At 39.5% G+C, this 25844-nt stretch overlaps 1 protein-coding gene across 7 annotated transcripts in view; it reads right to left on the bottom strand.

Annotated features, from left to right (window-relative positions):
* LOC115421315 (alpha-2,8-sialyltransferase 8E-like) overlaps positions 1 to 25844 on the bottom strand; it is a 63453-nt gene that overhangs the window by 12665 nt on the left and 24944 nt on the right. For 5 of the 7 annotated variants that reach the window (XM_030137138.1, XM_030137136.1, XM_030137133.1 and 2 more), the window contains 3 exons: positions 1252 to 1326; positions 309 to 395; positions 135 to 209 (listed from right to left, as the gene is read on the bottom strand). In XM_030137138.1, coding sequence (XP_029992998.1) covers positions 135 to 209; positions 309 to 395; positions 1252 to 1326 — 237 coding nt within the window. Of the gene's footprint in view, positions 1 to 134; positions 210 to 308; positions 396 to 1251; positions 1327 to 22947; positions 24122 to 25844 lie in introns of those variants that run through there. The other 2 variants (XM_030137140.1, XM_030137137.1) reach the window with 1 other exon arrangement.

Below are 25844 nucleotides of genomic sequence, written 5' to 3' on the forward strand. Positions count from 1 at the left end.
TCTCACCACTGAGCCCTGTTAACATTTTTTTCAAGATTAAATCGAATGTGCACTGAGGAAGTGGTGAGACTTCAGCTCTCTATGGCACAATATTTGAGGATCATTTTATTGCAGTTTATGATTTTTTAGTTTACCTGAATTTTTGGTAATTTACTTCCTGTTTCGTCCAGGTCTGAGAATAGTTCTTTAACACTTTATCAATGACTGTTCTGTAACACACAAACACACAGTTAGGTGGCGACATGCTACAGTTTGATAAATAGATAAAGACTAGACAAAGATAAAGATGTGAATGACTTCGCTCTCACTTGCAGCCATTACAGTTGTAAGAGGGCGCAGAGGGGGCTTTTTTCTCACTTTCCTTCTGAGCAGGTGCATTAGGAGGTTCCACATGACTGAAAATAAACAGAACAGAGGAGTAAAACATTGAGGCCCAAGATAAAACAGCTGTTCTAATGTACTCTTAACCTGGAATCCTCTTTCTGTTGTCAATGCCATCGTGATTCTTGTTTTATTGTTTATGTCAATACAGAAGGACATCCTGCCATAAGAGCACATGAAGTTGCAATGCATGTGTTATTTCTTTTATCCCAAGATCTCAAATCCTAACAGATCTCAGTGCTTTTTCTGGCTGCTCAGCTGTTGCCTGGCCGCACAACACTTTCCCCTCCTGCTCACTAATACCCTGCCTACCCAGGGATTAATTTGGAGTCTTAACATTCAATCTTTTTAAAAACCTTTCAAAAATTTGTTAAAAAAAAAAACTGCAAAAATTAAGAGAAAGGTATATGTAAAAAATACATTTGTGTGAATTTTAAAATGAATCGGTGAATAGTGTCCAGGAGATAAAAATCTCAGATAGTAGGATGGAGGATGGATGGAATTCCCAATATATCTATGTGTCTAATAAAAAACTTTTATCTTCTTGGGTGAGTAAAAGCATGCCTCCTCTGTTATCCATCTCCTTCTGTCTGCTTCTTGTTCAGACAAACCTTGTGTGCACGGCTGCTTTGTCTTTCCTCTCTGTCCTGTCTTTGTTTAAATCAGTCTTTTGCTGCTTTTCCACCTTTTCCTCTCCCCTTTGCACAAAAAGAAGACACTAACATGACTGCCCAGTACTGAATGAACTTGACTTGCATGTGTCAGGAAACACGTTCAACACCATCTCACAGAGTTTCTCAACACCCATAAAGTCTCACACACACAGTTTGATGAATAGATAAACAATGATGTAAGTGACTTCGCTCTCACATGTTGTCAGAGGACACAGAGGGGGCTTTTTTCTCACTTTTCTTCTGAGCAGGTGGTCTGTGAGGCTCCACATGACTGAGAAGAAACAGAACAGAGGAGTTAAACATATAGTCAAGAGATAAAACAGATGATCTAATTTACTCTGAACCTGGGATCCTGTTTCTGTTGTCATGATTCTTGTTCTGATTTTTACGTCAATATGGAAGAAAATCCTGCCAGTTCCAATGCATGTGTTATTTCCTTCATCTCAAGTCAAACAAAGTTGCATCATAATTTCATAAGTTGCAGCTTATGGTCAACTAATGTGTCTTGTGACTTCTGCATCTGCTGTACCTAAACACCCACACAAACACAACCATCATGTTTTGCATTTGTAGGACAGACGGATGGAGGGTCAGACAGACAGATATACTTTATTCATCTAAACTAGGAAACTATAGTGCAGTAGCAGCATGACACACAATAAAAATAGAATACAAGAATAAAAAATAGAACATGAGAGCAAACACACTATACTAAAGAAAATTAGAAGTACAAAAACAACTGGTACAAGAAATCTGGACAATCAAACAGTAAGGTGCAACAATGAACTGTTATGTGCAAATTAAAAGTGGAATTTTTCAGTGGGAAACATGCAGTGTTGGGCAAATTACTTTTAAAAAGTAATCAGTTATAGTTACTAATTACTTTCCCAAAAAGTAACTGAATTAGTAATGGAATTACTCCTTCATAAATGTAATTAGTTACCAGGGAAAGTAATTATTGCGTTACTTTTTTGGAAAAATCTTCAAATACGTAAAAGGAAACTGATTTTTGAGCATTTTTCACAGGCCAGTTGCATAGAGTAAAACAGCAGACAGGTACGTCATAACATGAGTTTGGTGAGGCTGGGGTCCACCAGGGCCCAGCTCTTCCACCACAGAAGTGCATATCTGCATTTATAGGAAGAAGATGCTCCTCCAGTTAATCCCACATCACTTTTTTCAGTCACTCCTCCCTGATCCAGCTGTAAATGCCTTCAGTCCAGTCAGTCGGACTCACTGATAACTCCTCCCTTAAATTAGCTGTGCACGTAGCTGCGTAGTTCAAGTGAATGTGGTGTGCTGCGGACCGCTCAAACTCGGACATGTCATTAGTCATTCAGGTGAAGGCAGCGTGGATAACTCAGATTCATCTGGCACACAGGTGAAGCATGAAGGCAGTGTGGGAAAGTTGAATATAAGAACGGCTCGTAAATGAACGGCTCGTAACGAATCGGTTCTTATCGTTCACTTAAAGCTATACCTACCGATGTGGCATTCCTCACAGCACTTAGTAAAAGTTTGAACATGAACAACCCGCCTCCCTCCAAAGCCCCGCCCCCTTCCCTCTGCCTAAGCTCTGAGGCTCCTCCTCCTCTCTCCTGATGCGCGATGGAAACAGGAGGAAGCAGAGGTGGAGGTCCGGTCCGTTTTGGCGTGTCCGCGGACCCCTCCCTCAGTAATCAGATGCATCATCCACCTGCCGCGGGCCCGCGGCTCCTGTTCCATCAGTAGACCTGGTCTGTGCAGTACTGGGTCAGTGTCGTCACTGCAGTGCCCAGGGGATGGGCGCGCGCACTGTGAACGCGCGGCCTCCGCGAATTTTCCGTGGACATTTGAGGTTTCATAGTCCATACAATTATCATCCTACATCATCTTACATTGTGTGACATCATGTACATGTACCTGTATGAGTTCCACCGTCATAAAAGCTGAGCTTTATGCAGACCTGCTCAGTCCAGTACAGCTGACTTCCGGACTTTTATCTCCATCCTTCATTCATCAGACTCCCGTTTGTGCCCCTCAGTCGTTGTTTCTGTTCATAAATCCGTTTTTCCCCTTCCACATGTGCATGTCAGTTCTATCCAAACACATCCTAGACAGTAGACTGTGGTCAGTGACAGGGGAAGCAGCGCGAGTGAAGCGTCAGATTCAGAGGGACACATATCGGATGTGACACGGAGATAATGGATCGGATGCTGGACGGCCGTAATAGATGATTGACAGGAGGCTCAGTCAGGTTCGGCCAATTATTTTACTCGGACCGACTAAAATGATTGGTCAGACTTTTATTAGAAATATATGAGAATTAAACATTTTTGAGTTTCAATACCTGGTGGATTTCTTTTACATTTTAGTTTGACACACACTTATTAGGAGCATTTTAAGATGACAAAAGAAAAGTGTAAAAATGCCACATCATACAGTATAGCTTTAAAAGAGCCGTTCAAAAGACTCGACTTGTCCATGAACGTCACATCTCTCATGCCTGGCTGAGCGAGCCAGGACGGATAACAGCTGTTAGATATCAGTGCTCAGTAACGCGCTACATTTCACTACCGGTAACGACGTTGTAACGTTTCAAATAGTAATTAATTAGATTACCCATTCCTGAAAAACATTTTTAACGCCGTTATTCCCAACACTGGGAACATATACGTAGGTAACATTAAAGTGCAAAGTGAAAATGATGTTTATGACCAAGGTTTTAACATCAGACAGAGGTGAGGTTATTGTCCAGTGAAATGACATGTGGCAGGAAAGATTTCCTGTATCTGTGTGTTCGACAGCAGAGCTGTAACAGTCTGTTGGAGAAGGTGCTTCGCTGTCTGTCCAGTGTGTGGTGCAGAGGGTACTCAACATTGTCCTTGATGGAGATCAGTTTCTTCATCCTCTTCTCCACCACAGTCTCAAAATTGCCCAGCCTCAGACTAACTACAGAGCCAGCCTTTTCATGATCCTATCAAGTCAAAAACTGCATTTAAACCACCAAAACGCTGTAAAATGCAGCGTTCAAATATAAAATGCTGTAAAATGCAGTGTAAATTCCCACAAAAACGCAGTTTTTTACGGCGTCATGTACTGTTTTAAGGGCGGCGCAAAAAGCACCATCTTATGATTCTTTAAAACGCCGTATTTTACGGCACTCTGTCACTTTTGACGGCGTAAAAAGTGGTGTTTTCTAATATTATTTTCATCTCCACCCCCTGGCTTTCACAGTCACTAAAGTTGAACTCTCATCAGCCAATAAGTAAAGAGAACAGACAGACCACACCAGTTCACCTCTGATCTCCTTCGCTGCTGATTGCATCTGTTTCTTACCTGCTATAAGAAAAAGCCTGTGCACGTGCACGGCTGCTGTTGTCATTCATATTTTCACACAGACTCACCATATTAAAGGGTGACTGACACCACTGGGACAGCCTCAAACATTTAATGTACAAAAGATTAATGTAGTTTAGTGCCCGAAAACTGCGATTAATCACTTCCAGATTTTGTGAGGACATCTCTAGTCATGCCCACTTTCACCTCTCCTGAAATCAGAATGAAAACCCCACTTTTATGGATGTTATTTGCATTAAAAATTTTCCTCCCCACCAGTGCACATTATAGAGAAAAAGCTTAACGTAGCTTCATGTCTGAATACAGCTATCAAACATCGACAGGGAAACAGACAGAGACAAACAGACAGACACAAACTGACAGACACAAACAGACACAGTCAGACAGACAATTTCTTTAACAAATCTGGTGATGAAAATTTTTAATGAAAATAGCATCCATAAAAGTGGGGTTTTTGTTGGATGCTATTTGCATTAAAAATTTTCCTCCCCACAGGTGCACATTATAGAGAATACAGACAGGGACAGACAGACAGATAGACACAAACAGACACAGACAAACAATTTCTTAAACAAATCTGGTGATCATCACCAGACTGTGTCTGTCTGTCTCTCTTGATGATTGATAGCTGTATTCGGGCGTTAAACTACGTTAATCTTTTGTACATTTAATGTTTGAGGCTGTCCCAGTGGTGTCAGTCACCCTTTCATCTGCATTTTACAGCGTTTTATATTTGTACGCTGCATTTTACAGCGTTTTGGTGGTTTAAACGCCGTTTTTACGGCGTGTTGTGGGAGTGGCAAATAGTGATAGAGATGGCCTGCCATACTGTGTCCACCTTCACGACCAAGCTGTAGTCGGATCTGCCCAGGAGTGGGGGTGTGTATGCATTGCTGGCATTAGCATACAGGACATCCACTGTTTTATTGTCTCTGGTGGGGCAGTCAACATATTGGTGAAAGTTATTTAATTTTTTAGTTTTGTCCAGTTTTGAAACACAACAGGAGCTTCTGCTACTTGTCGGCCTCCTGGCAAGGTACCATGTTGATCATGGTCTAAGATTTTTAAAGAATAGCAGTTGTGAGAGTCTGTGAATTTCTTCAAACAAACCAGTGAATAAACACACGACCAGACCTTTGACTCCGAGTTACATGTCAGTGAGAGACTGTTGTGTCTTTGCATGTCCACCGCATTCCTTTAGCTTGTACTTTAGCTGGAGAAGAAGCCGTTTTAGCGGTATTGTAACATGCAGTAAAGTGTAAAAGACTGCTAGATTTTGAAAGATCTGGAAAAAAAATGTGTGGACCATTTTTGGCTTAAGGTTTACAGGGTTAAAGAGTATGGTGCACGTTATTTGTTCATTATATTACATTCTGCTGCTCCTTACAAAGGCACTTTTACTGTTTTGCTGCTTTAGTTTCTGTCTGTGTAACATTCTATCGTCTGTCTTCATACTTAACATACTTTTTGCTTTTTTCAGCTGCTTACCTGTCAGATGAGATGAATGTGGTCAGCTCAAAATGCCTGAAAAATACCTCTCTAAATTAAAAAAATTAAAGCTGTTCTTCAACTGTTGGGAGTACAGATAAAAGAATGGGCTCTTTGTAAAGGTAACACCCTGTAGTTTGTACTATAGCAGTCGCTTTTGCCATTTATGTGACAGGTAAAAAGCTGCACACTTTTTTTTCCCCTCTCGTCTGAATTTTTTTGTGAAAACAAGGGTGTATAAAGTAGCATTTGGTAGGTTTGGACTGACATACACCATTTACCAACAGACCAATGTCTTGACAATTTATATTTCAAATTAGAGAGCTTTATCTGTAAAAATGTCAATTTTAGAGCATTTTTTCTGTGGTAATGTTTTTGCGTTTTACAGATGGACCATTTGGGGAATCCAAGTGACCAAATTTGGATAGGTTTGGATAATGTCTGGAGAAAAAAATGAATATAAATACAAATAAATAGAAATAATAACTCTATAATTCATATATTTTTATTTATATATTTAATATATGCAATATATATTTATAATATAAATAATAAAAAAAACTACAAGGGCGCATAATTTACAAACCAAAACAAGCAGCAATCAACATGTATTTACACTGGCTCTCTGCCACATGTACATACATCCCCATGTTAAGCAGCTCGTTGGCTATCCGCCTCAGATTCATCACATGACCTAATTTGTTGCAACAGCAGCGGCGTGAGCTGGGTGTGACCGTTTACATGTCTCTGACACTTGGTTGGATTTCCCTCCTGTCAGTAACCCCTGGGGTGCTTTAGGTTGGCCAAGTGAGATGTCAGTCAAAAGGTAACAAGTTAGTCTGTCAATCTTTATTGGTATCACTGGCAAAAAAAAAGTTAATTACAGAGGATCTTCTTGATTAGATCTTGATTAGAGCTGAATATGATCAACTGGCTGATTTTACATGCTTAGAGAGGTGAGGGAGGGGGGCCCCCCATTACTTTGCAGAGCCCTATGCAATGTGTGTAGTGTGCGTATTCGGAGAACCGGTACTGGCCGGTACTGTGTCAAATTAAAGCCTTGTTCCTTTTTTTTTGCTGTTCAACTTTGCAAGTGAAATACAAAGAGTTGAAAGAGAGCTCCTCAAAATGCAAAATCCACCAGGGGAAAATGAGTTAAACATAGGAAGGATAACAATTGCTCTATGTAACGATGATTCCTGTCATTTCCAATGATAAAGCAGGGATCCTTCCACAGGTAGAAAAGCTACTACATATAAAAGCAGAACTGTCACCACAAGTTGGAGTTGGAGTGAGGAAGAGATCATGCAACAGTGATATTTGTGCATTTCTATTAGTTTGAGTAGCATGTTATTGCTTTAGGTCATGTTCAATTTGCGCCCCCCCCATGGCAGGCATGTTTTCGACACACTCCCGACACGACTATATTTATTGTTGGGTTTTTTTTTTTTAAACACATTGTATTGTTTTTAGACATATAAAACACAGAAACAAGACCCCTCACCCCAACCCCTTAGACAGTACATGTCAGAGTTACAGACTTATACACACAAATGAAAAGACGAAAAAAAAAAACAAAAAACAATACACCAGTCATCATCCTTATACTATTACACTTTGTGTCATACAGAATTTGGGGGTTGCAAGGCTAAGCCTTCTTCCATTCAGAGAAATGTCTGCCCATCAATAGTAGATTTTTCAGATCTGCAGGTATATAATCTAAGAAGGGTGACCAAACTTTTAAAAATAATTTGTCCTTGCCCTTTACAACAGCTTATAACCTTTCATGAGGGAGGATATTAAAGATCTCTCTATACCAAAGTGTGACATTAGGTAGAAGAGTTTTGATCCAGTTTTGCAGTATGCACTTTCGATCAATTAGAAGGAGTTTTTTAAGGAGCTTATAATGTAATGCGGTGAGATCCAGGTCTCTAGAGGGAGGGCCTAGGAGGAAAACCCCAGGGTCTTTCTTAATTTTTATTTTAAATATCCCACTAACCACCTTTGAAATAAGTGTCCAAAATCTAGAAATAAGTTTACATTCCCAAAAATAATGATAATATGTCCCCCTTTCTAAGTTGCACTCGGTACACAGAGGAGAAATGGACTAATCAATTTTGTTTAAAACAGTGGGAGTAATATGCAGCCTATGAAGTATTTTGTACTGAGTTTCTCTCAGTTGGTTACAGGTAGATGTAGACCTGATCAGACGTATAGCTGCCTGCCAATCATCCTCAATATATTCATCAATGAGAGATGTCTGGTAAGTGGTATCTGACGGAAGAACCAAGGAGTGAGTAAAATGCTGCTATAAAATGTTTTCTGTTTTTGCACTTTAGAAGAAAATTTTCAACCTCACTGTAAGAGATATTAGACAAGAGAGAGGTGGTCTGTGAAGACACAAAATGTCTAATCTGTAAATACCCCAAAAAAATGGTGCTTGGGAATATTGCATGTCTCCTGTAACTGCTGGAAGGACCATAAGGTGTTATCCCTAAATAAATCGCCAAATACATGAATTCCCATGTCCCTCCAAGAGAGGACCATGGGTGAGCTGACACCTGCAGGAAAGTCAGGGTTTTGGGTTATGGGAGACAGTAAAGACTTCACATTTCTCCTTCCCAGGTATTTAGATATATCATGCCATATCCTGATACTGCTGTAAATGATAAGATTGCGTTTTACTTGTGGATTTATCTTTTTTGCCTCGTATGTGATTAAGCTCGATGGGGAATGAGGGTGGCAGGCCCAGGAATCAATACAGGCTTCTCTGCTAATTTATGAATGTAACCAAAGCCAAAAGTGGCGTGCATCACAGGCCCAGTAGTAGAACAATATTATACTAGGCATAGAGAGACCACCCATGTCTGTAGGTAATTGTAGTATCTTAAGCCTCTGCCTAGGTTTTCTGCCTCGCCAAATAAATTTGGAAAATGCCTTCTCTAAGTCTAGGTTGATCTTCTTTGATAAATACAGGGTGGGCCAGAAAGACTCACCCATCGGTTTTTCTTCACTATCAAGAAATGCTTGCAGACAAACATCACAGACATTGAACACAGTTTCTATACTTTATTCTCTGTCACCAAAAACATCTACATCTCAATATGGCCACCCTTTGCCTTTATCATAGCCTGGAGAAGACTTGGCACTGCCTGGCATGAGCGCCGCACTGTCTCTGCATCAAGTTTTGACCATGACTTCATCAGAGCTGTCTTCAAAGCGGTGACACTGCTGTGAGATACTCTTGAGACTTCCCTCTCCAGGATAGACCAGATCGCAAAGTCCATGGGATTAATGTCCGGACTTGATGGAGGCCACATGTTCTTGTCCCAGAAACCAGAAAAGTGTTGCTTGCACCAGGCCTGTGTGACATTGGATGTGTGTGCTGGTGCACCATCTTGTGTGAAGATATAATGGTTTCCAAACGCGTTGGTACACCAAGGCAACACTTTTTCTTCAAGCATTTGAAGGTACACCTGGCTGTTCACTTTCACACCCTCCTGAATGAAGACTAAAGGAGACTTTGAGCCATCAGAAGCAACAGCAGCCCATACCATGACTCCAGCTGGCTTCTGATGACGAAAATGGGTTCTGCGACCTTCGGGTAGGTGCTGTGCACTCCGTGCATAAACCCTGTCATTCTGGGTATTCACCACTGCCTGAACGGTGAAGATCTTCTCATCAGACCAAACCAGGACTTTGTCGGCGGCACTCTGAATCTCCTGCAGCATCATTGTCCCCCTGTCAAGCCGTTTTTTCTTAGAAGCAGCTGAAATCAGTTGTCTGCGTTGCATTTTTAGTGCTTTCATTCCGAGATCCTGTTTGACGATTCTTCTCAGTGACGTTCTTGAGATATTCATTTCCTTTGCTGTTGCCCTCATGCTCCTGCGAGGATTCCTTTGGATTCTCTTCCTCACCCTGTCAACAACACCTTTGGTCCGGACTGAACGTTTTCTTGCCAGTCTCCTTGTATCGTTTCATGACATTGTAGACCGTCTTTCGACAAACATTCACCTTTTCCATGATTTGCCTTGTTGTCAGTCCAGCCTCCTTCAAGGCCACAATCTGGTCGCGCTTACTCTTCGACGCCATACTCGACAATCATTAGGAGTACACAAATGAACTCAGGTACAACAAAACCTATGCCTTTTAGGGGGCACTACCCAAAATTTGATGTTTCTAGGACAAAAGCTGAGCAAGTAAAATAGAGATAAACAGTGGGTAAATCTTTCTGGCCCACCCTGTATAAAGGGAGCATTTGCAAAGGGTATAAAAGTCAAGGGAGCAGACTCATCTTAATCAGACTGATTCTACCAAACAGAGAAAGAGGTAGGTTCTGCCATCGCTCCAGGTCTCTTTTAACTGAAGTGCAAATTGGGGCAAAATTTAATTTTCGCAAATCCTTCAGGTCTGAGGACACTTTTATCCCCAAATAAGTAAAGCCGGATCTCGCCCATTTAAAAGGAAAACTCTCCCGAACATCCGTAGTATTTAGAGTTCCCAGTGGCATAGCTTCAGGTTTATTAAAATTTATTTTATAGCCCGATATATTACTAAATTATTAAAAATATCCATAATTGCAAAAATTGATAGCTGAGGTGAGGCCAAAAACACAAGGACACATCTGTGTACAAGGCGATTTTGTGTTCCTTATGTCCTATTGTTATTCCCTTTACATCGGTATGCAGTCGGATGGTTTCGGCTAACGGTTCCAATGCTAAGGCAAAAAGGAGCGGACTGAGAGGGCATCCGTGACAGACACCCCTTGCTATTGGGAAGAGTTCAGAGCGACGCCCATTAGTTATGACAATAGCTGTAGGTGAATAATATACAGTTTGGATCCATTTAAGGAAGCCCCCCCCCCAAACCAAATCTCCCCAGAACATCAAACAAATGTCCTCATTCAACCCTATCAAAGGCCTTTTCCGCATCTAAAGAGACGGCCAGTGCCTTCTGTTTGTATTGTGAGGTACATTGTGTAATGTTCAAAAGCCTTCTCACATTACTAGATGAATAGCGTCCGTAAACAAAGCCTGCCTGATCTGAATATATGAGTGTGGGGAGTAATTTCTCTAGTCGCTTGGCCAGGAGTTCTGACAAAAGTTTGCTGTCCACAGATATTAGACTGATTGGTCTGTAGGAACCACACGTCAGGAGGTTTATCCCTCTTCAGAATAACCGATATATTAGCAGTGTTTAATGTAGGGGGGAGAAAACCTCTATTAAAGGAGTCTAAATACATATCTGTAAGGGGGCCGACTAGTTGCTGACTGAAAGTTTTGTAAAATTCAGGGCCAAAACCATCTGGCCCTGGAACTTTACCTCCCTTGAGAGTGAGTATGGCTTGCAAGACTTCCTCCTTACTAATTGGCTTGCATAAATCTGCTTTCTGTACATCTGAAAGAGACAGTAGTTTTATTTTATTAAGAAATTTTGCCCTGGTCTCGGATGAGGCATGAGGGCATTCAGAACTATAGAGGTCTTTATAAAACATTTTCATTACTTCATTTATATCAGATGAAATGAGGTGCCTCACTCCATTTCTGTCTATGAGAGAAGGAATTACACTAAGCTCAGTTTTACCATGAGCAAGGTGAGCTAGTAACCGGCCTGGTATATTGCCTGATTCGAATAGTCTATGTTTGGCAAAAAAATCTGTGTCTCTGCTTTTCTGGTTAGGAATTGATTTAAAGCAGAATGAGCTGCATCCAGCTGTTTCGCCAAAAAGCTGCTGTAAGATTTCTTGAACTGAGCTTCCAGATCATCTATTGTTTTCTCTAAATCATGTAGGATATAATAGCCCCACGTATATATGCTTTGCCAGCTTCCCACAGCGTGGAAGGACTAATATCTGGGGTTTTATTTATAGAAATGAACTGCCGCCACTCAGATGTAATATACTCAGTAAAGGAATGGTTACTTAGAATGGTTATTTAGTAGGGTAGGGTCAAGCCTCCAGTGCCTGCAATCTGGATCTTTGTAAGGGGGAGAGACAGTCACACTGATAGGGGAGTGATCAGAAAGAAACTTGATAGTGATTGTACAGTTCAGTATTCTGCCCAAAACTGTCCTTGAAGACAAAAAGTAGTCTATTCTGGAAAAAACCTGGTGGGGGATTTGAGAAGAATGTATAGTCTTTATCTTGGGGGTGTAGCACCCTCCAAAGATCATATAAATCTAAATCTTTACAAAATTCGGCCTTTTTTGTACTTTTTTTGGAGAGGGTAGATTGTGTGTGTGTGGGGGGGTGTTATATCAATATTCGGGTCACATGTACAATTAAAGTCACCTCCTAGAAGTAAGTATGGGGAAGAAAATGTTGCCAAATCTGAAATAAGCTGTGGAATAAAAGAGGCTTTATATATTGTTGGGCCATAAATACACCCAAAAACATGTTCCCCATAAAGGTAGCCAGACAGAAGTACATAACATCCCTCGTTATCTGATATTATTTTATCGAGAGTAAAAGGTTATTGTTGTTTTTATTGTTTTTTAGGGTAGTTAATGTTCAGTGCATGTACTCAGCCGGCAAGCCATATCATCACAGGCTTGAGTAGGCAGAGCAGCCAACAACCAGCACACCCAAGACAGAAATGAGGCAAGATAGGCAGGCTACATGCTAGGCTAAATCTCAAAGATTAAGCCATGCAAGTCTAAGTACACATGACAGGTACAGTGAAACTGTGAATGGCTCATTAAATCAGTTACACAACCACCATTACCTAGGATTCTGTTAGCAAACTTCTGCTCTCTCTACAACAAGATGGATGAACTGAGAATGACAACATCCCAACGTGAGATCAGAGTGCTGTGCTCTGATTTTTACAGAAACCTGGACTACTGCAAGTATGCCAGGCTCGGCCATTCAGCTACAAACCCACTCCCACTACAAACCCACCCAGTCCGCACATCTGCCTCTGGTAAAAACAAACGCAGCGGTGTGTATCTGTACATTAATAACAGATGGTGTATGGACATAGTGGAAAAACACTGTTGTGTGGACATCGAAGTGCTGATGGTGATGTGCAGACCCTTTTATTTACCAAGGGACTTCAGTGTTGTGTTTATGCTGGCTGTTTACATCCCGCTGTGGGCCGGTCAAACCACAGTGCTAGGACTTCTGCACAACATCATCGGACACCGCCAACCTATTGCAACCCAATACATGAGCTTTCTGATGAGGAGAAACAACATTCTGGATCACGTCTGCAGCAGCATAAGGGATGTGTACAAAACTGTGCCTTGCCCCCACCTTGAACAGTCCAACCATATCTCTGTTTTCCTGTATCCAGCATACAGGCAGCTCCTCAAACAAGCCCCCCCAATAAGTAAAACTATTACAGTTTGGAATGAAGAGACTGATGTGCTTCAGGACTGCTTTAATGATACAAAGTGGGAGGTGTTTAAGACTGCTGCTTTGAGAGAGGACTGTTCTGTGGATTTAGAGGAATGCACATCAGTGGTCAGTAGCTACATAAGCATGTGCATCGACAGTATTGTCCCCACCAAGCGCTGCAAAATATATCCCAACCAGAAACCATGGATGAACTGTGATGTACGTTCTATGGTGCATGCACACTGCAGACCGATCAGTGGTCTGCAGTGTGTACACGTCATGTTTTAGTATCTGGTCCCCAGTCCTGGAACCTCGGTGGAGGTGATACCAAAAAAGTAGTACTGGGTACCAGATTCCAGGTCCTTTTTCGTAATGGAAGCGCAAAAAAGGCCGAGCCGAGTTGAGTCGAGTCGAGCCGATACCACGTAGTGGAAACGGGGCATAACACCCCCCCTCTGCCGCTGGGTCCTGGATTTCCTTACAGACAGACCCCAGGCAGTCAGAGTTGGTACCAGGACATCAGGCATAAAGACAGTGACCACAGGGACCCCCCAAGGCTGTGTGCTCAGCCCACTCCTGTTCATTCTCTTCACCCACGACTGCGTCCCCTCCCAGAGCAACACCTACATTATCAAGTTTGCTGACAACACAACCGTTATCAGGCTGGTTACTGGCAAAGAGGAAGCAACCCACAGGGAGGAAGTGGCTCAGCTGGTGTCCTGGTGCTAGGAAAATAATCTCCCCTTAAACAATGAGACGAGTGAGATGATTATCAACCCAAGGAGGAAGAAAGACCAGCATGCCCCACTGCACATCAACGGGACTCAGGTGGAGAGAGTGAAGACCTTCAAACTCCTCAGCACTCACATCAGCGAGGATCTCACCTGGGCTCACAACACACAGCATGTTGTCAAGAAGACTCAAAAGAGTCTCTTCTTCTCAAGAAAGCTGATTATCCTCGAAACTCCTCAGCAACTTTTACAGATGTACAGTGGAGAACATCCTGACATGTTCCATCACAGTGCAGTATGGATGCTGCACCATTCAGGACAGGAAGGCTCTCCAGCATTTCATCAAAACAACACAGTTCATCTGTTGAACTACCTTCCCACCACTACAGGACATTTGCATTACCCAGGTCTCAAAGAGAGCACACATTATCAAGGATCACACACACCCACAGCACACTGTTCACGCTCTTGCCATCTGACAGATGCTACAGGAGCGTGAAAACAAAGACAACCAGGAACAGTTTTTATTCACGGCAATCAGGCGACTGAACCACTGACTGACTGCAAGTCATATATGTACATGTCCTTGCATATTTGCACAACAGTAATAATATTTGCATTCAACATCTTACGACTGTGACAGTATTTTGTATCTTGCACAATCAATCAATGTGGGGGTTTTTTGCACCTTGATGCACTTACTCTTTGCACTGAGTACTTGCTTCATTTTATTCTACCTATCTATTTTTTCTTGCTTAGTGTACAGTTTATTTCCTTTATTTTGTTCTAGTTTAGTTTAAGTTGTTTTAACTGTGCAGTTTATTTCCTTTATTACTTCTGCCAAGGAGGTTATGTTTTCATCAGGGTTTGTCTGTTTGTCTGTTAGCAAGATAACTCAAAAAGTTATGGAAGGATTTTGATAAAATTTTCAGGAAATGTTGATACTGGCACAAGGAACAAATGACTAAATTTTGGTGATGATCAGGGGGTGGATTGATATGCCTTGGCAGAGGTCTGCACTCTCTGAGTGCTTTTCTAGTTTTAGTTCAGATTAGTTTAACTGTTAATGTTAGTCATGTGAAGGGAACTCGCAAAGCAAGAATTTCATTGCTTAGTACTGGTGTGTATATGACAATAAACTTCTTGAATCTTGAACGTTACAACACACTGCTACTTTAACTTTTACTTCACTGCATTTCCTAATTCGATTGCAAAGGCTACTTCTACTCCAATACAATACATTTTTAATGCACAGTATCAGTACTCATTAGAAAAAAATAAATTAAAGGAAGCTGGATCAGGAAGCTGATTTGTCATTGGGTCTAATCACATAATGAACAAGTGCAAACAACGGTCCATACTCAAAAAATATGATGATCTTAATGAGTATGACACATGTTATTTGTTCATTATATTACATTCTGCTACTCCTTAAAAATGCACTTTTGCTGCTTTAGTTTCTGTCTGTCTGTGTATCATTCTATCATCTGTCTTCATACTTAACATAACATAACAACAACATTTTTGCTAATAGTAGCCCTATGTGCTTACATAATTAAGGTTTTCAACTTCCAGTGGAGTATTTTCAAAGCGTGTTATTAATCCTAACAGATCTGAATGCTTTTTCCAACTGCTTACCTGTCAGATGAGATGAAAGTGGTCAACAGGGTCCACAGAAACAGGGCAGTGAGCAAGAAACCCAGGAGTAACTGCAAGCGCTGCCCCCTTATACTCCCCCTCTCCCACACTAATCCACTCATCCTCTTGTTCTAGTTCACCTTCCTCAACACTGCCCCACTACAGGTATATATCACCTTGTCGCTGTTGTTCGTTGCAATATCTACTGTTCCTCCTCCCCTCTCTGTCTGTAAACCTCACACTCCTACAGTTGCCTCACAAAGCTGGTAATTGTCTTTCTGGTTTAGCTGGTGTCTACCACATTAATGTAGCCCAAAAAATGCCACTGGGTGTGACTTGGAAAAATGGAATGGATCACTTTAATTTTTTCAAACACAAATGGTTATGCACTGTCACAAAAATAAAACAATCTGTAATACTCATCACCACATAGCGATAAGTTATTACAAAAAATAATAATAATACTTTGGTCATTCTTTGGTTGCTATTATTAACAGTGTAATCAAAAATGATTAAAAATGTATCTTTGAGTTTAAACCAATAGTTATCACAAATAGGCCACATAATAGATTTCACACATTTAACACATTTCTAAACAAAACTTTGCAGTACTTAAACTAACAACTTTAGTCAAGGTTAAGACTCACCTGTTCACTGCTGCCTTTGACTAAAACGCTTTTGACTTTTTAAATTTTATATTCTCCTTCGAAAGTCTGCACTGCAACTCTTACTTTAATATGTGTGTGTTTTTATATTTTTGGATTTTATGTGTTGTTTTCTTACTCACTGTTTTTAATCACCTTTTACATGTTTCTTTTATAATATTTTAAATGTGTTTCTTTTTCCCTGTCGTTGTATTTCAATGTCCTGTGTGAAGCACCTTGAATTGCCTTGTTGCTGAAATGCATTATACAAATAAATTTGCCTTGCCTTGCCTTAAGAAGTGCTATATCTGATTTGCCTATGTGTGCCAGCAGCCTGACCACACAGCACTGGCACGTCCAGGCACATGTGTAGCTAGGCCTCTGGTCTACCACTGTAGAATTCTGAAGTTTTAAGTGTAAAATTATAATCAAATGTTAGATTTTGTAAAAGGATCTCATTTTAAGTGGCATTAAATCCTGTTTCCTATAGTTTGTCATCTAAAAGTCTTAGATGCAAAGTAAAAAATGAAGATCTGCACTTAAGCAACAGATAACCTCAGATAATCTATAGCCCTTTAATTGCATCCAGTTAACCCTTTATAGAGCACTCATAAAAATACTCGGTTGAGAACTACTGGTCCACTCTAAAGTTTTTGCACAAACGGACGGACGGACAAACGGACAATGATCTGATGACAATATCCTGTGGGAAGATCGAGGGTGAAAACCGCCAGAAAGCCGGCACGAGGGAGAAACACCAAGCAGCAAACAAAGGAGAAGAACTTGCGGATAACAAAAACACAGTGTACGTGACAAAAATCATATTGTGGAAAAAAAGAAACGACTCCCTTCAGCACCGGCTGAGTCTGTGTCTGGCTGGAACATTCTGCCATAACGGGGTGAAAGAATGAGCTCAAATGCAACAACAAAACAAGAACCTGAATAACAAAAGAAACCCTGAAAGTGAAAATAGCAGAGCCCACAGTGCTGTCACAGGAAACCAGGGTGATGAGAATGTCCAGGTTATGGCAGAAGGAAGTGAAGTCAGAGTCCAGGTGAATCTGTGGTGAAGCAGTATCAGCAGCAGAATGTTCCAGCACCGCACCTGAGCAGAGGAGCCACTTCAGTAGGCTCCGAATGGAGATCTGACTCAGGTGTGGTACTAGCAGGTGAAGATAATTAATTAGTTGGAGGGAGGGGTCTGTGACAACACAGGATTACAGACATTTACTAATATGGCTCGAGGGGAGGACTTCAGCTGAAGAGCCACACATTCAAAAGTAGAAAAATTGCTGAAAGATAATTTTTTAAATTGGAAAGAGTTTTGGAATAAATCTGCCACTCCACCTCCTCTTCGATTCACTCTGGCTTCACTAATAAAACTATAGTTGGGAAGGGTTGACTCAATGAGAACAGCTGGGCTGTTGTTTTGATCCAACCACGTTTCAGTTAACCCTCCTGTATCCGGGTGTGCTTTTTAGGCACACTTTGCACTTCGTGTTAAAAAACTTCATATTATTTTTTACAATTTAAATAAGGTTAGAATTCAAAAGTTGTTCATTTTTGCATGATCTTTAAAATTCTGGCCACCAACTAAAATGTGCACATTGTAAACAAAAGAAAATTACAAGACTAGCATCTGTCTGCCAAGTGTGCCTAAAACACACTCTTTCTTCCATTATAACCACTGTTTTTGATCCCAAAGCCACAAAGGCATAAATCCTGCTTTTACTGATATCTGGGCTTCATTTGAGAGGTGAGGGTCTAAATTAATTTATTAACATTGTTAATGTTGCTGTTAATCTTTGACATATGCTAGGCTGCAAAGATCAAATATGAGATCAAACTTTTATGTAGAATTTTGAAAAACAAAACAAAACATATTTTGTGTTTTTTTTGCATCAAAAAATGTAGTGACATAATGATAAGAGATCGTTTAAAGGGTTAAAAAAAAAATCTAAAATGAATGATTATTTGATATGTATGATTAGGGCTGACCTTGATTAACAAAAATAAAATCAAATTAAAGCAGAAAAATAAATCAATATATAATATTTAATAGTTTGATTTATAGGTGTGCATTTTACGCACACTTGGTGACAGATGCTCATAGTTTTGAACATTTGACCTAGTGCCAGAAATAATAATGCAAATTAACCAATGTTGGATGAAAAAATCAAATAATATGTGATCCACTTTTTATGTAGTATATTGGAAAAAAATATTTTTGTGTGTTTTTGGCAAAAAAAATTGTTTGTTTACATTACAAACACGGCATTTAACAGGTTGAAAAATATGACAATTATTGAGTATTTGTTATTTTTTTATTTACGGCTCAAGTTGATGAAATAGAAAAAAAGTGTAAAAGAATTAAAAACAAACTGTATGAAAATTTTTTTGACATTATTCCACAAGTGTGCCAAAAAGGCACACTTTGTGCTTAGTAAGGGCCTCGGTGGACGGGATACCGGAGGGTTAAAAACATAAAATCAAGGTTGTGTTCTGTGATAAAATCATTGATTAAAAATGTTTTTTCCAGCCAACAATCTGATGTTGAGTAAAGCAAGTCTTAATGTCGTAGGAACATCCTCTATAATTGTTGGGACAGACTGTGATTCACAGGGAATGCTTTTTAATAACATTTCATCCTTGCTGTATAATAAATAGATACAAAATCATCACATTCACAGTTATCACTTGTCAGGAAAATCTGAAATCTGAAAAGTCAGACAAATATAGTGGAAGAAAAGGAACAATATCTGCCTCTGAGATACAAAGGACAAGTACCTCAGCTTTCTTCATAAATACTGTATAATGCAGTATTTATAGGTCACTCATATTATGACTATGTAGAATAAGGAAAGGCCTGATGATTTCCACTGACATTATATTCAATACATATGCATATTTTTGCATATTTAAATGACAAATTGACAGATATTGGCTGGTTTTTAAGGTACATCAACAACTCAAAAACAATTCACTATGTTTGAGAAACCAAGAAGGGGAAAAAAGCTGTTCCCATCTGGTAAAAAGAATGAATCCCACTGCAGCCAAAGGTTAGTGTTTTTTTGTCTGATAAATGTTTATTCTCTTTGAGATTTCATTTTTCCCCACTGCTGTTCACAAATACACATTTTAAAACATCCACATGATTCTAAAGGAGGTTCACCAAAAATTGTCAAGTTTCAGTAGTTTCATCTAAAGCTTGTACATGAGAAAATAAACTTTAAAACTCAAAGTATGAGCTCCAAGGCCATACTTAGATTCATAAGACCTACTCTTACTAAGGAAGACTAATCCCAAAGATTTTTTCCCAAAGTGCAGGATTCACAGTCATTATATCACATCACCTTACATTACAGTCAGTTTACTTTGATTCATTTATGTTTATGTTTACGCATTTGGCAGACGCTTTTTTCCAAAGCGACTTACAGGGGAAAACCAATTAAATCACTCAATCAATCAAATTTTATTTTATTTTAGCTTTTACATCACCTTTAAAAGACACAACCTAGTACCAGTACAAATATAATGCCACTTTGTCACCTTTTTCTTATCCGGTCAATGCAGTGACAGGTAGATAGCACATTGTACCACATTGATCACAACGGTGAACTGTTCAGTTTTGTGACATAAACCTGGCAGGCACTTACATATCTGGGACAAGTTGCACAAAGTAAAGAAGTATAGCATTAAACCAGTCTTTTTAAATACAATTAAATCACATTTTAACCCCGCTATTAATAAAAGTTAATTTTGTCACACCACAACGTTGAATTCCACTAATACCTCCAAGTTAGCTTTTTAAAAATGTACAAAATTATCCTCTGACAAATTTAAGGGACAGCCTCAATCTCTGTAAGAGATTTAAAGATTCAATTATTATTATTATCACCATATTTTATTCAGTGACACCTAGAGTTTCAGATTGCAATTGACTGAAAACACAAAGTAAAACTCAAAGCTGGTTATTTTGGCAAAATAACACTGTGCCTAATAACCTCCATGTGCTGCATCAGCTGATAGTTTACAGCTCTGTTAGCTTAACTCTGTTTTTAGACAGAAAACAGTCACAGTAAAAAGACAAATCACCTCTTCTGTATACTGTGCACTTTGTGTTGTCAGTAGCTGCAATAAAGATCTGTTTGGAATCAAACAAACAAGGTCAGAACTGTCACAGTTTAATCTGAACTGTGGATCCACAAATGGCCAATTTAGCAAAGATAATAACATCACATAATAATAACTTAATACCTTCATAATCCTCATGATCAAACACACCTGTGGAGAAGAAATACTGTGATTGCAGCATCAAAGTCCATTCTTTTCATTTAGAGCCTTCATTAAACCTACTTCTCTGTTTCCTGGTCATTTAGTTAAGGGATTTAAACATTATAAATATGCCATAGCAGGTGACTGTAATGCACCTTAACAATGGATGCAACTCGCTATAAAAGAAAAATCATACAATCATACAATCATGTGATACATTATTGAATATAATTATGAATATCATCGTCTTAACTTCAAGCTTATTTTAAAGTTTGTTGCAACATCATTTAAAATTCAGCCATGATTATGATTAAAAACACACACTTCTTGGTGTCTGTAGTTTCCTCTAATGCAAGACACATTCCAAGTTACATTCAACTTTATGCAGATGAAACAGTCATTCACAGTTTATTCACGTGGTAACAGTATTTCACAAGTTGCTGAGGATCTCACACAGTCCATGATCCATGTCGCAACAAGGTAAACCTTTTATAGGGCACTCTTAGAAATACTCTGAAATCCAGTATTTCAACCTTAGTTTGTTATTGGGGGGCCGAACAAGACTATTATTTTTGAGACTTTTTTTTTTTTTTTTACATTTTTTTATTGTTATGTAGAAAATCAAAGTCAGTGAAGTTACCATATTTGGTTCCTTACCTGTAAGTGGCAAAAAAGAAAAATAAAATAAAGAGCATTACAACAATATAAGCATTGATCCAGACACCTGTCAACATACCCATTATCACTGTGAACATCATTCCTTACATTAGTACCATTACAAAGCAGGTACACTCACTGTTCATGTTGAGGTGGACCTTACAGACCCTGTAGACCACATTTGACCTGAGATTGTTCCTTACTGTCCTCACTGTATCTGTTACTGTCACTGTCTTGTAATGTGAATGTATGCAGAAATTACCGAAAATAGTCACTTGCCCGATAAAGGATTGAATCAGTGCTACTTACAACTTAATGTAGGTAAGACACTGGCTATATTTTTCACAAGAAGTTACAAATTGTACCCTACTTTAAATATCTTTAAGTGTGATTAGACAACAAACTAACATTCAAATCACACGTCAAGAAAGTCTGTAATCAAGTCAAATTCAGTCTTTCCAATTTCTGCTTTATCAGGCCACAGTTATCAACAGAAGCTGCCAAAACGTATTTGCACACCATGGTACTGTGTCAGATTACATACTGTCCAACAGCTTGGTTATTAGCACACGTCACTACACACAAACCATTAGAGTCTCTAAATAAACACACAATAAAAATACTTGATAGGAAACCAATTCACTATCACCACTGCCCCATATTGCATGAGTATAACCTCCTAAGGTGGGAAAACATGATCAAACATACAACTTCATGTCTTCTCCTCCACTCAGACAGTTTGTAAAAATAAGAACAGCCTTATATCATATTTATTAAAAAACGGGGGAGCCAGAGGGGACAGCATAGTTCCACTGTGAAAAAGTGCATTTGGTCAGGCCTCATTTGCAGTTACAGCTGCACATGACTGAACTCTATTCCAGTGGCAATCAGAGAACTGACATCTTATACACCCATATATCCAATGAGTTTCAAATGCATCTAAAAAATTGGTACATTGATAACTGGAGCTGCCAACATTAGGATATTTTAGTCCTGTCTCTGGTGTTTTTTCTAATGTGTCTAAGTGCAATGTGTATTTTATAAAATGTTTTACTTACATTGTCTAATGTGTAATTAATTGCAAATTTTTGTATTGCAACACTCATCTTGTACTGGTCTATATTTGGGTATTTTAAATGTATATTTTTTCATAATCGCATGTTCATAACCTTGTGCTACATTTTAGGGTGACAACTTAACATCTGTCCAAGGACTGTGGATGAAAGATAGGCATTAAGCTAACACTAGTGCGTGTTCCCAGTAAAATATCTCAAACTGTTAAAATTTATCAAATGAGTGGTATGAAGATCTTATGACCCAAGCCTTGTTTTTGTGAAAACAGGAGTTGATAATGAAGTGAAACCCACTGATGGTAAATAGAAACACATAGGTCATGATTGTTTTCTACTGATGATACTGGGGAGTAAAAAGTCAGAAGGGAAAGAATTTTTGAGACTACAGTAGTTAATAATATCAAAAATATACAGTGATGAGGAGATTGTCAATAATTTTAATTTGTCCAGCTGAGGATTTAATGTTGAGGACTAAACAGGTTTTGTAGTAAAACAAATAAATGTTGATGTCTATCTGTAGCCATATTCAGAGTCTGTCTTTGTTAAACCAGCCTCTGAGAACCATAGTTTTTTTATACTCACTGTTTGTATTTATTGCTGCTCTTGCTGAGCCAACTGCATCAAAATTTCATTTTTGATGTAAAATCTGGAATGACAAATAAAGTGTTAAGTTTAAAGCTACGTTCAGACAGCAGGTCTTAATGCACAATTCGAATTTTTTGATGAAATCACATTTTTTTGTGTGCTCGTTCATATTACACATTAAAAGTGACTTCTATCAGTTTTGAGTATGAACTGAATGTGACATGCACAAAAGAGGTCCTGACATAATGCAGAACCACTAAGGCACACACACTGTGGAAGTAACACTCCTGGGACGCAGAATTGTGATGTGTGTCCCATTTCAATGACGTAAAAGTCTGATAAATGCAACTTGGCCGTTCAGGCTGAAGTCGCTTTGCAAAGTATCAGATACGTATCGGATTTAGAAACACATATGAAAGTAGTCTGGGTTGGATTTGAAAAAATCAGATTTGTGCTGTTCAAACTGTCTTTAACAGATCGGACACAGGTCACATATGGGCAAAAAAATTGGGTTTGGGCCACATTTGCCTGCAGTCTGAATGTAGCCTTAGTTTGTTTACCACATGAAAAATAGAGCTGACATCACCTTTGCTCATCTTATTTAACTTCTGTCATAAAATAACCTGTAATGCCTTGTTAAACAGTGAATGCTACATATTTTCCTTCAACAGCTGTCAGGATATTTGTCGGTAATGTGTGATAGAAATCATACATTCAGTGTGCAGGTATTGCAATTTTTTTCAACATACAATTACTTTAATCTAAAATCTACATCTACAGTACAAGAAAGGCACTGTGCTTCTGAGTTTTCCAGGGGACCACATGGAGCTACTGTTTCCCACATTGTCCCAGGTGAACCCTGAGCACCCCCTGACTGTGCAGCTGCAGTAGGTGGTCGAACTCAACAGGCATGGCGTGCATTCCTTTTACTGCCGGTTTGTTATCGTAGTAGTGGTTATTGAGGGGTTGGAATCCGTGTGGGTGGTTACTGAAGGGCCAAAAGCCATACAGGTGCACATTGGAACAAATTTCCAACGCCAGGCTAACCATCATTAAACCAGTGCTGAGCCGGACTGCTCTCAAGCCCTGTGTACGCCAGAACTCGTGTAGACTCTGGAGGTACTTGGGGTTGAAGAAGACGGTCTGAATGGGGATCTCAAAGTCTTCAATGGTGTAAAGAGCCCGCAGGCACACAGGAGTATTGGCAGCAAAGGAAAAGGCAGGAAGGAGTAGCATGGAGTTACCATACTTCTGCAGACTTTCCACAAATGGACGGCGATGTCCTGATAGAGACCCATATCTGAAAATAATGTGGTTGAACAAACATTCACATCTTTTACTGACATAAAAGTACCTTTTTCTCAGTCTCTTCATTACTATTAATACTACGAATGCTTTTGACTGCGTCCTTCAGGTGTCTAAGGGCGTTTTCACGCAGCACAGTCGAGTCCATACCATACTTGGATACATTCACACCTGTCCCACAGATGTTGCGTTCACAAGGGTGTGCCGTGGCCCAAGCTCGAGCATGAATAGGTGTTACAGGGCCGAAACAGTAGGTGGCAGTGTAGATGGAATTCTGTCGCTATCCAACAAACGCAATAGTCAGAAGAAGACAAACCCAAACTTCATCAATCGAGCGACTGTTCTGTTCACAGGCAATCAGTGGTGTAGTCTACGTGATACGCAGGTATACACCATATACCCACTAGAATAGGTCCCAGATTTCCATATAACCACTGAAAATTGCACAAAGATACATATCAGCATGGTTTTATGACATGCTTTGACTTTCCCAATCATAAATTTGCCTACTCTGTTACGAAGCAGACATTTCTGGACCATAGGGACTTCTGTCAGGCGTGACGTAGACCTGACGTTAGCTAATAAGGAATCAGTGAATGTACATGGTGGGCACGAGTCAACTACTTGAATTAGTCCAACAGCGTTTTACACTTTTGTTTCCTGTATCTGCGCTCTCTTTACTAAAGAATCCCATATAAGGCCATACACAGCTGCTTTACCTGATGGTGGGGAAGGGGAGCCTGCTGACACTACATCGTACAGTAACCGCTGTTGGAACAGCAGGCGATAGGCACATTGAACTCTATCTAAAACTAGCTAACTGGTGGTTTGGTTGAAATGAAGGAGGTGAGGCTGCTGCTGCTCTGTGTGCGTGCGTGTGTGTGTGTGTGTGTGTGTGTGTGTGTGTGTGTGTGTGTGTGTGTGTGTGTGTGTGTGTATGCGTGCGTGCGTGTGTGTGTGTGTGCGCGTTGTAGATGAGAACTGGACCTGACCAGCCTTGTGGAGAGTCAGACGAGGGAATTTAAAAACAGTCATCCTTAGAGTGGAGAAAGTTAGGTAAATACTAGACAGCATTTAAAGCTGATAGAAACAATTTAAATGTACAAAGTTAATGCTGTATTCAAATGTTAGTATAGTTAATTCATAAAATTGTTTATCAAAATGAAATGAATTCATTGTCATCTTAAAGGGCCATTAATTAAGACGCCATGTACACCATTAAATGACTAACTGATAGGTTGGATATAGTCACATAATTCGAGCTACTGAAAGAATGGAATTTTTGCCTCCGTTTGTCTATTTTTCTTAGCCATGGCTGAATATTGTAAAAAGTTCATTAACCTGTAAAGACCCAAACATCCATCAACAGCCAAACCATCTACTGATCTAAACTGTTTAATAACTGTTGATACATTAATCCTATCAATACATGTAAATAATTGGTGTAAAATGAAGTTATTCATCTTTTCATGGTCATTAGATATGACCCATTTGGATGTTCAGAGGCTCTGTAGTTACCATAGAAACACCGTCATCTTCTACAACATTGATTCACTAGTAAAACCATGACGCTGGATGGAGACACTTGTTTTATGTTCAGTTAATGGTATATTTTACTGAAAAAGTCACTTTTTTCTTCAGTTGTCTCTGTTTCTGATATAATCAACTTTAATCTGATCTTTTATGAGCATCTACATGATCATTAAATTAAATATTGG

This window comes from Sphaeramia orbicularis, chromosome 6, assembly GCF_902148855.1.
Source record: "Sphaeramia orbicularis chromosome 6, fSphaOr1.1, whole genome shotgun sequence".
Taxonomy (NCBI): Eukaryota; Metazoa; Chordata; class Actinopteri; order Kurtiformes; family Apogonidae; genus Sphaeramia; species Sphaeramia orbicularis.